The sequence below is a fragment of the Hippocampus comes genome, unplaced genomic scaffold, assembly GCF_001891065.2.
Source record: "Hippocampus comes isolate QL1 unplaced genomic scaffold, H_comes_QL1_v1.1 scaffold191, whole genome shotgun sequence".
Lineage (NCBI taxonomy): Eukaryota > Metazoa > Chordata > Actinopteri > Syngnathiformes > Syngnathidae > Hippocampus > Hippocampus comes.
Window position 1 is genome coordinate 292961 of NW_017805151.1, and position 12699 is coordinate 305659.

A 12699-nucleotide genomic window follows, 5' to 3' on the forward strand; every position below is an offset into this window, starting at 1 on the left:
TATTTATATACACACACACACACACACACACACACACACAGTGGTACCTCTGTTCACGAAATTAATTGGTTCTAGAAGAAATTTCTTCACGAGAAGATTTTGTTAGTAGAGATACGTTTTCCATGTAAATGCCCTAATCTGTTCCAAGATTCCCCAAATTCAGACATAGATGTTTTCTAAAGTATAAAAATGCATCAAAATATGTAACAAATACATGTTACAATTAGATTATTTCACAATAAATTTGAGTTGTAATGTATAAAACTCATAATGTAAAAAACAAAGAATACTGTAAAGAATAAAAATGATGGTCATTTAACTTTTTACTGCGTCCGCATCGTTTTTTGCCCTCTTTGGTTCATGTTCTCTCTCAGAAGTGGTTTTTGTCTGGCATTTTGTCAAGAACCGATACAAGGACATTTGCTTTTGTCGGCTTGTAGCAGTCCTTCGAAAATGTCCAAGGCAAACATCATCATAATGAGCGATTGCTCGACTGGTGGACACTTTTTCTGGGTGATTCACATTTATGTAAAACTATCGGAACACCTCATGGCCTGAGGGGCGAATGATGAGGACGCTGCATAGACACATATCTATCTATCCACACTCACAGATGCAAACGGTGGAGGTCCCTCTTGGCCAATGTGATGCCAGGATGATGCTCCGCAATAACCAAAGGCAGAGCAGCTATAAGTATGTTGTGTTCTGGAAACTCGGAGCTGCGAGTAGCAGCCCATACTGTATTTTTACCTTTCGTATCTTGAAAATGATTTCGTAACAAGAGGCAATATTTTCCTGTTGAAGCGTTTCGTAACTTGGGAATTTCGTATGAAAAGATGTTCGTAAGTAGAGGTGCTACTGTATATAATGTGTGTGTGTGTGTGTGTGTGTGTGTGTGTGTGTGTGTGTGTGTGTGTGTGTGTGTGTGTGTGTGTGTGTGTGTGTGTAAAAAATGTACATTATATCTACGTTCACCTTGACAGATTCACAGACGATCGGCCTTCCAAACACTCATACCCGCGCGTATCGATTGGAAAGAGGCCGATGTGTAGCATTAAAGAGCATTTCACGTATTTGAGGATATTACTAAAAGGAAAAAAAAAACAACAACAAACAGTTACCTTTATCTTTCAATACATCACCACAAGAACGTCAAACTTCGACAGTACAATCTAGTACTTCACAATCAGTTTTTATCAATATAAAAACTCTGTTCTCATCCACCTTTGGCGATGTCTGCCGTCTTGATTCTGGGTCCTCTATTCCAGTGTTTTTCAAACCCTGTGGTGTGCCTCGGCACAGATATTGTCAGGTGTGCCACAGGAAATTATCCAGTATGTATGCCTGTGCGGTTGATCGCCTGGAAGAGTAATCATGTAGTACTCTTCCATACTGGTAGGGAGCAGCAGCAGCTAGGGAAATTGCCTTATGCTTCGAGACAAGCAAAGTTTCCGACGTGAGGCAATACAATGAAAGGTATCTTTCATTTTGATTTACGTTTATCGGAGATGCAACGGAACCAATGTTCCCTCTAAGCTGCGCAGCTGCGCACTGGTCGCACACTCTTAGCGCACAAGAAAACCTATCCAGCGCAGTGAACGCACTGCAAATGAATTCGATATATAACTTTTTTTTCTGTATCAATTTGCTGTGTAATTCAGTGAATGACAGGTGTCACAGAGTTAGCAGCTAATTCATTTGTGCTCCCAAGCGTTCATAGAGAGCAGTTAGCTTCTTTAGCCAGTAGGCATGAATCATGTTGGGCTCTGGTGCTGTCCAGCTTTTTATTTTTGATACTCTTGCTTCGATATCTGTCACTGTTATGAGTACTGGTTCTTGTTCTGGGATGTTGCTGTGCTCTGCTTGTAAGTCTGCCAGCCATTGGGCATTGGTATTGTGCGACACTTCCTTCTCCCAGATACTCTTCCAGTATTGCTCTGTCTCAGCCTTGGATGGGTCTGTTTCAGTCTACCTTCGATGCTACCTTGTCAATAATAGGAGACCTAGTGAACATTATTGAGTTAATTCTCATGGCCTTTACCACGCTGATGTACCTCTTCAGGCGGGTACTCAAGGCAGTAAGTCTTTGCTTGGCAGTCTGAAATGCCTCACCTGTGCATATCTTCCTATATTCCTTGGGCAGTTCTTAAGGTTCAAACATTTGCTTTGCACTGTTAGGAGGCTAACTTCTCTCCGGATCGCCTTATTTTTGCCTTATGCTTACCCCAAGCCTTCTCTTCCACCGAGGTGGCCGATGCTTCTTACGGCTGTTCGTCTCATAGCCAAGCATCTCTAGGATAACTGAGGTTTCTGATTGTGCGGCTTGGAACCCACTCTTGATGTTTGGGGTGATGATGTAGCCACTCCCCGAATTATCTTGTATCATCTCTCCCCCGTGCCGCAGCATCTACTGCAGATGATGCACACTGTAGCTCATCCATCCCCAACTGTGATAGCAACTTCCTATTGTTGATGTTTGAACACTAAGCCCGCAGTGGCTTCCTGCTCAGTGCTGATGTGGGGTTCTGAAGAATCCATGCCTCCCACATTCTCTGCATGTATCCTCCATTGTCGTATTGCATCAGCACCTTATTTTCCCTGTTCAATAAATGTCTTGCTCATGCCCTGGTACCCATATTTTCACCAGTGTGTCCTGGTTCCCAAATACCACGGCCAGGTGTTGATAGTAAGCATTTTGGCATGTGAGAAAATTACATTTGTATTTAAGGCCTTAAGTAATGAGTCAAGTACTACATCAGTAGACTGATGGCAGTTTCATTCAACGTCACAAACAATAAATCCACTGACTATTTGGATATTATTGTGAATAAACAAACACTGATGAAACTAAACATATACAGTCAATCGTTTTTTTAATTCTGATTATTGTTTTGCAGTTTTGTCAGAAATCAGAGCACCTATACAACCAACCAAAAAAACAAAGACCAAGCCCTTGGTGTCAAAGGTATGTAACTACATGGAGGCTATTTTAAACTGTATTGATGATCTGGAAATTTGATACCAGTTGCATGTTGCTCTGTGATGAAGAACATTTATGCGGTATAAACAGAAAATAATCAAAATAAACAAATTCAAACTTCAGCAAGGACCCACACCTTTTTCTGACAGAGATATGTTGAGGGACACATCTCCATCTGCGGGCTTGTCAGGGAGTGACTGGCGATTCGCTCCATCTCACTGTTGGTCAATGCCGAGGAACCAATCATAGGACGACGGAGGACATGCCACACTATGTGGCAAAACAGACAAAAATTCTGACATCTGAACTTTTTGTGTCGTGGTCGTGAACTGTCCTACACGCCAGACCAATTGTCCAGTATGTAACTACATGAGCTAAGCCGCAGTAACATCAACATGGGCCACGACATCAACATTTGTGTGTGACTGTCTGGTCAAAATCGGGGTACTTGCGTCTCGTCTGACCTTGACATAAGAAGAACCATAAGCGTCTTCTCGTCTTTCTGGTGCTGTCCTCATTCAATTTTAATGTCACTCACAAAGAAATTGGTTACAAAAAAAACTGGTGTGAAAAATAAGATAGGATAAAAAGAATTTTTTTTTCTCCACTATATGGAAATGCATAAGTTGTAGCAAATGTTGTTTGTACATCAAATACAGTTCAACACAATTAACCCTTTCAATGGCAGCCATTATAGAACAAATAACTGTTGAGTGCCAGACAATTTACACCAATCTGACTGATCTTTCAAGGCTCACGGGAACTTGTGTTTTATGACAATGTAAACATGAAACAGAACAAAAGATTAGACGCTTGTTTTGTCACACATAATGTTTGTTTCTACATTATCTTGTTTTTTTTTTGTAATCAGCAGTAGAACATGGATTGGTTTCACCCAAATGAGCCAATTTTGGACCAAAAAAAAAAAAAAAACCACAGAGAACAAGTTTTTCAGTATCAGAATCAGATTTATTGACCAAGTATTTAAAACACACAAGGAATTTACTTTCCTAGTTACAACCCGTCCAGAGGAACATAAACAAAGCAATCATTAACAGGGGGAAGGACAGAACCAAAAACATGTTGGTCAATTGATCAGTCTATATTGATCCAAGGTGTGATTCTGAGTGTGAATGGTTGTTCGTCTTTGTGTGCCCTGCGATTGGTTGGCAACCAGTTCAGGGTTCACACCGCCTACTGCCTGAAGTCAGCTGAGATAGGCTCCAACATGCCCGCGTCCCACATGAGGATAAGCGATTCAAACGATTGATGGATGAAGATTTTGATAAATTGTCCGGGAAGCAAATTTCAATAGGTAGGCAGCACTGTGAATGTGTTTTGGTCAAAAATTTTGGTGCAACAAACATAAGCGCCAACGCAACCAGAACAAAATGTTAGTCTCGGGCCCTGACATGTGGTAAATTCGGCATACAGTACAACTGGACTGATAAGGATCTGGCTATGGTCTTCCTACGCCACATCCACATATACAGAAGAATCACAATGACATATTTTTTGAAAGTTATCAATAGAAGTCATTCCATAACCTATTTTTAAGACATTTAAGTCGTACTTATAATCGCAAATCCATAAAAATAGAGATGAAAGTCTGAAAGAATTCCGGATTTTCAAATTTTCATGAAATTTCATCCGGAAAATTGAGGAAAAATTGCCTAAAATTAATCCGGATATTAGTTGACAACATTGAATGAACACGCATTTGAGTTTGTTGTTTTGCTTTCACGAGTGTAGCCATGTTGAGGCACTAACACTAGGAACAGTAACACCCCTCCTCTCGCATTCTCTTAGCCTTGCCATATCTCGGAGATTTCGAAATTTCAGTGAGAACGGAAGCCACAGAGGATGCACGTGTGCACACAAAAGGCAGATTAATTGAATGTCAAGTATTTAATTCATGCGTGATCGGCCAGGTACGGGCCCAGCGCAATGTTCAAACAGTTAGACAGGCAAGCTGACATACGTGCAATAGACGCAAGTGTTAGGAACACGTTCAAGTGGTCATGGCTTGAGGAAAAGGACTTGAACGGAGATGTTTTTGTCCGACTACATTAGAAAGGTCGCCAAACCTGGTAAATTAGTTAAAATTATATATGTATTTTCCAGAATTTTCAGGGAAGTCCACTTTCATCTCTAATAAATAGTTGAGGTACAGGGGTTAAAGCACGTATTGTTCTTTTTATGGTGAAGGGGTGGCGGGTTTGGGTTCGCAACATTGGTTTTCTCACTGCCAAATGACACTCTGCATAGTCATTTGCATTTGATTTATTTACATGTTTTTTCAACTGTGTCAGTTTTATTTATTTCTTTTGAATGTCTATTCACTTGCAATTTGTTTTCTAGAATCAGAGTGCTGATTCTTCAGATGAAGAAACTCTACATATAGACACAGACGCCAAGCCCGAGGGTAAATGTTGCTACTTAAATACAAAAATAAATAAAAACAGTGGCAGTGCGGCAGGTATTCTTGACTTGCTGCAGGCCAGCAAGCAAGTGGGTGGAATTGACTACAGCACCAACAGGTAGGCACATCACATACTTTCTTCTGCTTCACTTGCTGTCTTTGTAAACCTGTGTACCCTTTTACACTTCAGTTGGGTAGGAGTCAACTATAATCAAAATGGACTCTTTTTGTTAACTGTTAAGTATTTACTGTGGAGATCGCAAGTTGATTGTGAACATTCCTCTTCCATTCGTATGAGAAGACGGCTGAATGTACACTATTATTGGTAAGATCTGTGCATATTCGTAAACGGATGCCTTCTACTTACTGTTCGAAAACAGGAATGAAATTGGGTTGTGAGAAGGTGACTTCATTTCCTAAGGTTCTTGCTCATGCGGAGGCCATGATTTAATTCATCCTCACAACACCGTGAGTCATTTTTGATATGTAGATAAAGATTTTTTTCTAAACTACTCACACAGACTAAATGCAGGGTTAAAATAATGTGGTTACCATAAGATAAACACAGAAGACGAAAGTGAAAGGTGAATAAAGCAGAGAAAACCAAGTTCTAAAAGAGGAGAATGATTCTTGAATATGGGACTAAACCTAATTGGATGATGATGACTTTATACTTGAACAAAGTTGAGATTTTAGAGTTACCTCACTGCTTTTTCAAAAACCTTAATTGGAAACTATCAACTCAGCATAGGCTGGTAATGTTTCAGTTGTTGAATTTATGCGTCGGAGTTGGTTCTGTATTCTCCAAATAGACTTGGAGATATGAATTTATTTCTTCTCATGTTCAGGCAGGCCTCACTGGTGCAGACAGCCGTAGGTATCAGGTGGAGGAAAAATGTCGAAAACAAAAGTAATGGCTTGTGCCTCATGGGTTTGGCCTCTTGACACAGGAGCACTTGCACATTTGGGGAGGCCGCACCGTCATCTCCACAAGGCTTGTATGTGTTTCGTCGAAAGAAAAGGGCTTTTACTCCCAGTCTTTCAACCGTACAAGCTGGAAAAACCCAAGACTCATAAATGGTAAATGGGCTGTCACTTGGTACTCAAAGCACTTCACGCTGTTAGCTCATTTATCTACTGATGACATAGCATCAGGAACAACCAGGGGTTCACTGTCTTGCTCAAGGATACTTTGACATGGTTGCAATGGCCGGGGATTGAACCCCCAACTTCTGGGTTGGGAGATGACCACAAATGAGAGCGCAGCACAGAACTCTCATACCTTTTAAGGTGTCTTGCTGTAGCCTGGCCTCTCGCTCCTTTGCTCGAATCCTGGTGACTTCCCTTTTGTCAAGGTTCGACGCAGCGAATACTCACTTATTGTCTTACGTTTAAACAAATCCTCACAACATTGACGTTGTTCGAATTATACCTCTTATTATACCTACATACCTCTTTCATTTCAGATGTACTTGTGTAAATTCTATTTACAATATGGCGAGACCTGTTTTTCTTTTTCCGTTTAAATGTCAAAGTTCACACAACCAAAACAATGTTGGATACATGCTACTACATCTAAAGTCAGGCTTCTTCGTGTAATGGATGAAATCTACAGTATATGATAAAACAACAAACTGTGTTGTTCAGGGGGTTTCTGGAATACCCTTTGTCAGCGCCATTTCACAAGTACATTTTTAAAAAATTCATAATTGATCATGAATATTAAAATTGTTTTTCTTGGTTAAAAAGAAATAATACATTTCATAATTTGGGGGGGGGCGTAACCTTGGAGGAGGACTGAACGATGTACAAAAGCTTACAACTACAGTGGTACCTCTACTTATGAACGTCTCTTCATACGAAATGTTTAAGATATGAAACGCCTCAACAGGAAAATATTGCCTCTTGTTCCGAAATAAATTTCAAGACACGAAAGGTAAAAATACAGTATGGCCTGCTACTCGCAGCTCCGAGTTTCCTGAATACAACATATTTATAGCTGCTCTGCTATTGGCTATTACCGAGCATCATCCTGGCATCCCATTGGCTAAGAGGGACCCCCCCGTTTGCATCTATGCAGCATCCTCGTCATTCGCCCCTCAGGCCATGAGGTGTTCCAATAGTTTTACGTAAATGTGAATCACCCAGAAAAAGTGTTCACCATTCGGCAATCGCTCACGATGCCTTGGACATTTTTGAAGGATGATTAAAAGGTGACAAAAGCGAACGTCCTTGGATTGGTTCTTTACAAAACACCAGGAAAAAACACTCTGAGAGAGAACATGGACTAAAGAGGGCAAAAAAACGATGAGGACGCAGTTAAAAGTTAAATGACTATCATTTTTATTCTTTATTCTTTGTTTGTTACATTTTGCACAACTGTAATATATTGTGAAATAATCTAATTTTAACATGTATTTGTTACATATTTTGATGCATGTTTATGTTTTATGAAACATCCATCCATCCATTTTCCGATCCACTTATCCTCACAAGGGTCGCGGGGGGTGCTGGAGCCTATCCCAGCTGTCTTTGGGCAGTAGGCAGGGGACACCCTGAACCGGTTGCCACACGGCACACAGAAACGAACAACCATCCGCACTCCCACTCACAACTAGGGACCAATTAGAGTGTTCAATCAGCCTGCCATGCATGTTTTTGGAAAGTGGGAGGAAATCGGAGTACCCGGAGAAAAACCACACAGGCCCAGGGAGAACATGCAAACTCCACACAGGGAGTTAACCACTGGACCACCGGGCCGCCTGTAAGTAGAGGTACGACTGTTATTTACAAAAGACGGTGTAGTTTATTGTCATTGCCTATATCTTGAAGGCCTAAACACTCTTCCGAGCAATGTAAGGTAGATATGATGAACCTGCTGTTCGGAAAAAATCAAAAAATAACATTTCATTTTGCCAGTAGTTGGCGCTACAACCACAATGAAAAAGAAGTTCGTAGATGTCTTCAGGCCTGGACGATCATCAAATCTGTGACAATTTGAGAGGATAGGATCATCCGAGTCAAGTTACAGCAGCTTTTAATGTCGTGGTCAAGCATCAGACTTTTTAGCATGGTATTGACCACGCCCTTTGCCATCAAGTAACAATGTTCGGCCTTGAGCATGGTCAGCGTCAGTCGGATGTGTTCAATGTGCTCAATGCAGTAAATTAAAATATAAAATAAGTGCAATAAATATCATAAAATATTGTCATGTGGATGACTTCAGGCCATGACAATTCATACTCATGAAATTTGGGATTATTTTGGGTGGGGCATGTGCAGGGGAGTTATAAAGCATTTCTGATATTTTTGGCGAAGGAACTATGAAACCAAAATTGAATGCCCCGCCCCATCATATCGTATTTCAAAAATTCCAGATTTTTTTTTCCCCCTCTGGTTCTTCCAGGTCTTGAGATGGTACAGTCCAAGTCTGAAGTCAGTAGGATGAACCCTCGAGGACAAGACCGCAAAAGTATGACCCCTGTAAATGTCCAAAAAACAGGCCAAAATTAGACATTAAAAAGAGAAATGATAGCTCCCTTCTTGTACATCTTCGCATTTGGCTGAAATTGACTAATTTTTAGGTCCTGGTGTGCTACACGTGCAATTTTTCGTAGTCCTAGGTCAAATATACTGCCATTAAATTTTGTTTCCCAGTGAAGGTGGCGCAGTTTTTTCGTAAATGTGTATGAGAACTTTAACATTAAAATTTCACCAGGCCGAGGCCCGATTAATGCGCGAACAGTTGTATAGGGCCCTCACAGCCCTGGGAACATTGAGGTACTGGCACATAGGAATTGGAATTTTTTTGAATAAAGTACATCAGATTAAAAGCTACGTTTACAAAATATGTAAATATCTGTAAAATGCCAAAAATGAGGCAAAATTTTCAAGGAAATTAAAAATAGCCAACGTCCTGTTAAGTTTAGAGTAGGGCTCCAGAGAAATTTGTGTCGTTTTCTTCCCAAACAGTGCAGCAGGTTTTCGTTAAAATACATAAACTTGGTCTTGCAACATCATGAAGGCCTAAATAAACTTCAGAGCAAATGTGAGGTAAATCTGGTTAAACAGTTTGGAAAAAAAAATGCAAAGATTTAAATATTTCCTTCACATACATGGCAATTTTCCGCGGATCCGCGGAAATCCGCCGTTTTATTTCTTAAATTGATCATTTTTGTGAATCGTCTAAATCCGTTGAGAAAATTTTAGGGGCGGTCAGGTACCTTATCGTCGAGTTTTCACGAGCTCTCCCGAACAGTCTCTCCGTTTTCCGTTTGTAAACAGCCCTGCGATTGGACGTGTATGAAAGCTTCAACTAATCAGATCACTGAAGGCATTATTTGTTGCGGAAGTCTTAGCTCGATTATAAACGGCCCAGCGATTGGTTAACTACAAGCGATTGGACCAATCAAATTGCATGTAACATATTGTTTTACCTGATTCATGGCGGCCTGTTCGTCTCGCAAATTCATTGTTCTGGGATCGTTTTGAGCCGAATTATGAAATTTTTGACGAAAGATCAGGAGTCTTTAATCCTAGAAATTGACTCAAATGTCAAGAATAAATTCCGATTGGACTGGCTTGACAGAAAAGTCACTGTAAAGGTTAAAATTGGTTCCAAGTTCGACGAAGTTACAAAAGCTCTTGGGCAATTTTTGAAGAAACCAGACGTAGCAGGCAAAGCTTATTGTGTGTATTGTAGTGACTTAATTAACTATGGCTCCCGTGGACGATAGACAGGCACACTCCGAGGTATATACTTTTTTATTCAAATATACGAGGATGATATTTTCAATTTTATTTGGTATGCATTTGTAGCAACAGCATGATAACATTTATTTGTTTTTATTTGCATAATAAATATTCACTATCACTGTATGAGGTAAGAATCAACAGCTTTTTATCACATTTACACAACACTTTATGAATACAAGTCATGAACAAATCTTAAATATGGCAGAGAATGTGTTTACTTTTTTAGTTTTGATTTTGAGCAGCAAATTTGGAGTTACATATTGGTGCTCACCAGGAATGCATTGGCAAAATTGCACAAATTTTCACTTGAAAATCTTGGGATTTTTTTTTGTTCAATTTTCAAACTGTGTAAATTTAATACACTTCATCTTCAGCATGTTTAGTGCCACTTTTGTAAGTAGCCACGCCCCCGTCCAGGCCACGCCCCCGTCCAGGCCACGCCCCTTCAGCTTTTTTCATCACTCGCCATTGCCATGTATGCCTTCAGCCAGTAAGTCACACGACCACTTTGATTAAAAATTAATTTGTCTTCAGGTCTAAACTCATAAAAAGTGTCAAATTTTGACAAGATATGATTATGTGCGGTTGTTGCTCGCACTAACATAATAATAATTTCAACAAAAACAATCAGGAACTTGCAGCAATTTCAAGGGCCATTGCAGCCCTTGCAATGTTGGGGTCTTGGCACATTGGGATACTGACACATTGGAATTGTTTTGAAAATGTAAATGTCAGTATATCAGATTAAAAGCTGTTTTGATAAAATATGGCCTCTATAACAGCCTACAAATGAGCCAAAATTTGAAAGGAACTTAAACATGGCAGACTTCGTTTTGTGTAGGGCTCCAGAGACTTACTTTTAGGTCTTGGGCTGTTTCATTAAAAATGTGTTGATGGCACAACTAAGCCATTTGGTTGTTTTAACCCCAAAATGAATTTACAAAATCGTGATTAATTGGCCAAGCGTGATGTGTGTGCAGTTTCAAATATTTTCATGAATATTAATACTGTTCCAGCAAAATCAGCATCATTGTTCTTGCCAAACAACGCATCGCCACGGCAACAGCTTTTGGCAAAATAAAAAGGTTTTGCTTTTCTCGGTCGTCTTGAACATTTCAGGATGAAACACAGACAGTTTCAAGGCAATCATGTCTTCAAGATGTGATTGTATACATGTACATTTTTTTTTTTTTTTTTTTTTTGGGAGCACATGCAGAAGAGTTTTTGTGACGAATGACATTTACATTTTAATGACCCATCCTCATCATAATATAGTATTTCAAAAACTGTAGTTAATTAAATGAATCCTTTAGGACAAGTTGCAAAACTATAACCCCTGTAAATCTGCAAAAATGGACATTCAAAAATTCATAGCTCACTTTCCTGTTCAGTTTAGACCATGGCCGCAATTGACAGAGCCATTTTGTTTTCCTCGTTTATGACAACTTGAAAATATCAATTATTTCACGCAGGCCGATGAGTGTGCAAAATTTAGTGAGTTTTTGTGAATGTTTCATTGTCCCAAATACGAAGTAATGGCAAGAACTAAAATTCCAAGCAAAGCAGAGTAGATATTCACCCCTTTGCATTTGAACTCGATTTATCTACATTTGCACACATTGGAACTGATGACAAATTTGACTGCCAGACAAGCTTACCCCACCCCCCCACACACACAATAAATCAATCAGAGATAAAAGTCCTCCGGATTTTCCCGGAGTTCCGGGTTTTTCACATTTTTATGAAAATATCTCCGGAGAATTGAGGAAAATTTGCCTAAAATTAATCCGGATATTAGTTGACAACATTGAACGAAGACGCGTTTGAGTTCGTTGTTTTGCTTTCACGAGCGTAGCCATGTTGAGACACTAACACTAGTAACAGTAGAGATTTTCGTCTCTTTCTCATTTGCTAAACCCCAGTGGAACGAATAAAAGACACCGTGGACAAGACAGTTGTCGTAAAAAATATATTTGGACAAAAAGGGAAACACACAGATTGGCAGAAAAACGTGTCCGTCCAACTTCGAGTGTCGTCTCGGCTAGCTTAGCTTAGTTGTTGTTGTGTGTGACGTTGGGTGTGTGACGTCGTTGCGTCAGCGCTTATTGGTTGAAATCAAAAGACGCGCTTGCGTACATGTTCGCGCTGACGCACGCATAGTAGAGAGCAGCGGACTAGCTCGAGTTGCGTCGCCACAAAAGTAATACCCTCGCCTCGCATTCTCATGGCCTCGCCATATCTCTGAGATTTCGAAATTTCGGCGAGAACGGAAACCACAAAGGGTGCATGAGCCCGATCACTTAACTTGATTTGCAGGCCCGAGCCCGAAGCAAACCCGAGATTTCATATTTTATTTGTGAGGAGGAGGGGTGATTTCTGATAACAAAGCCTGTCTTTTGGAACGAAATCTAAGTTAAACAAGACTGGATAAACATTTACATCTTTTATATTTCTGTTCCTGAAGAGGTTATATTAGCGGACAATCATTGATGGTTTTTTTTAAGACTGGACGGGGAAAATTTAAGGCCGTCCGTCATTTTGA

General features: G+C 40.1%; 1 protein-coding gene across 3 annotated transcripts in view; it reads left to right on the forward strand.

Annotated features, from left to right (window-relative positions):
* The window catches only part of phf2 (PHD finger protein 2), a 107735-nt gene that overhangs the window by 77836 nt on the left and 17200 nt on the right, over positions 1-12699 (forward strand). For all 3 annotated transcript variants that reach the window (XM_019868224.1, XM_019868222.1, XM_019868223.1), the window contains 2 exons: positions 2898-2965; positions 5342-5520. In XM_019868224.1, coding sequence (XP_019723783.1) covers positions 2898-2965; positions 5342-5520 — 247 coding nt within the window. The remainder of the gene's footprint in view (positions 1-2897; positions 2966-5341; positions 5521-12699) is intronic.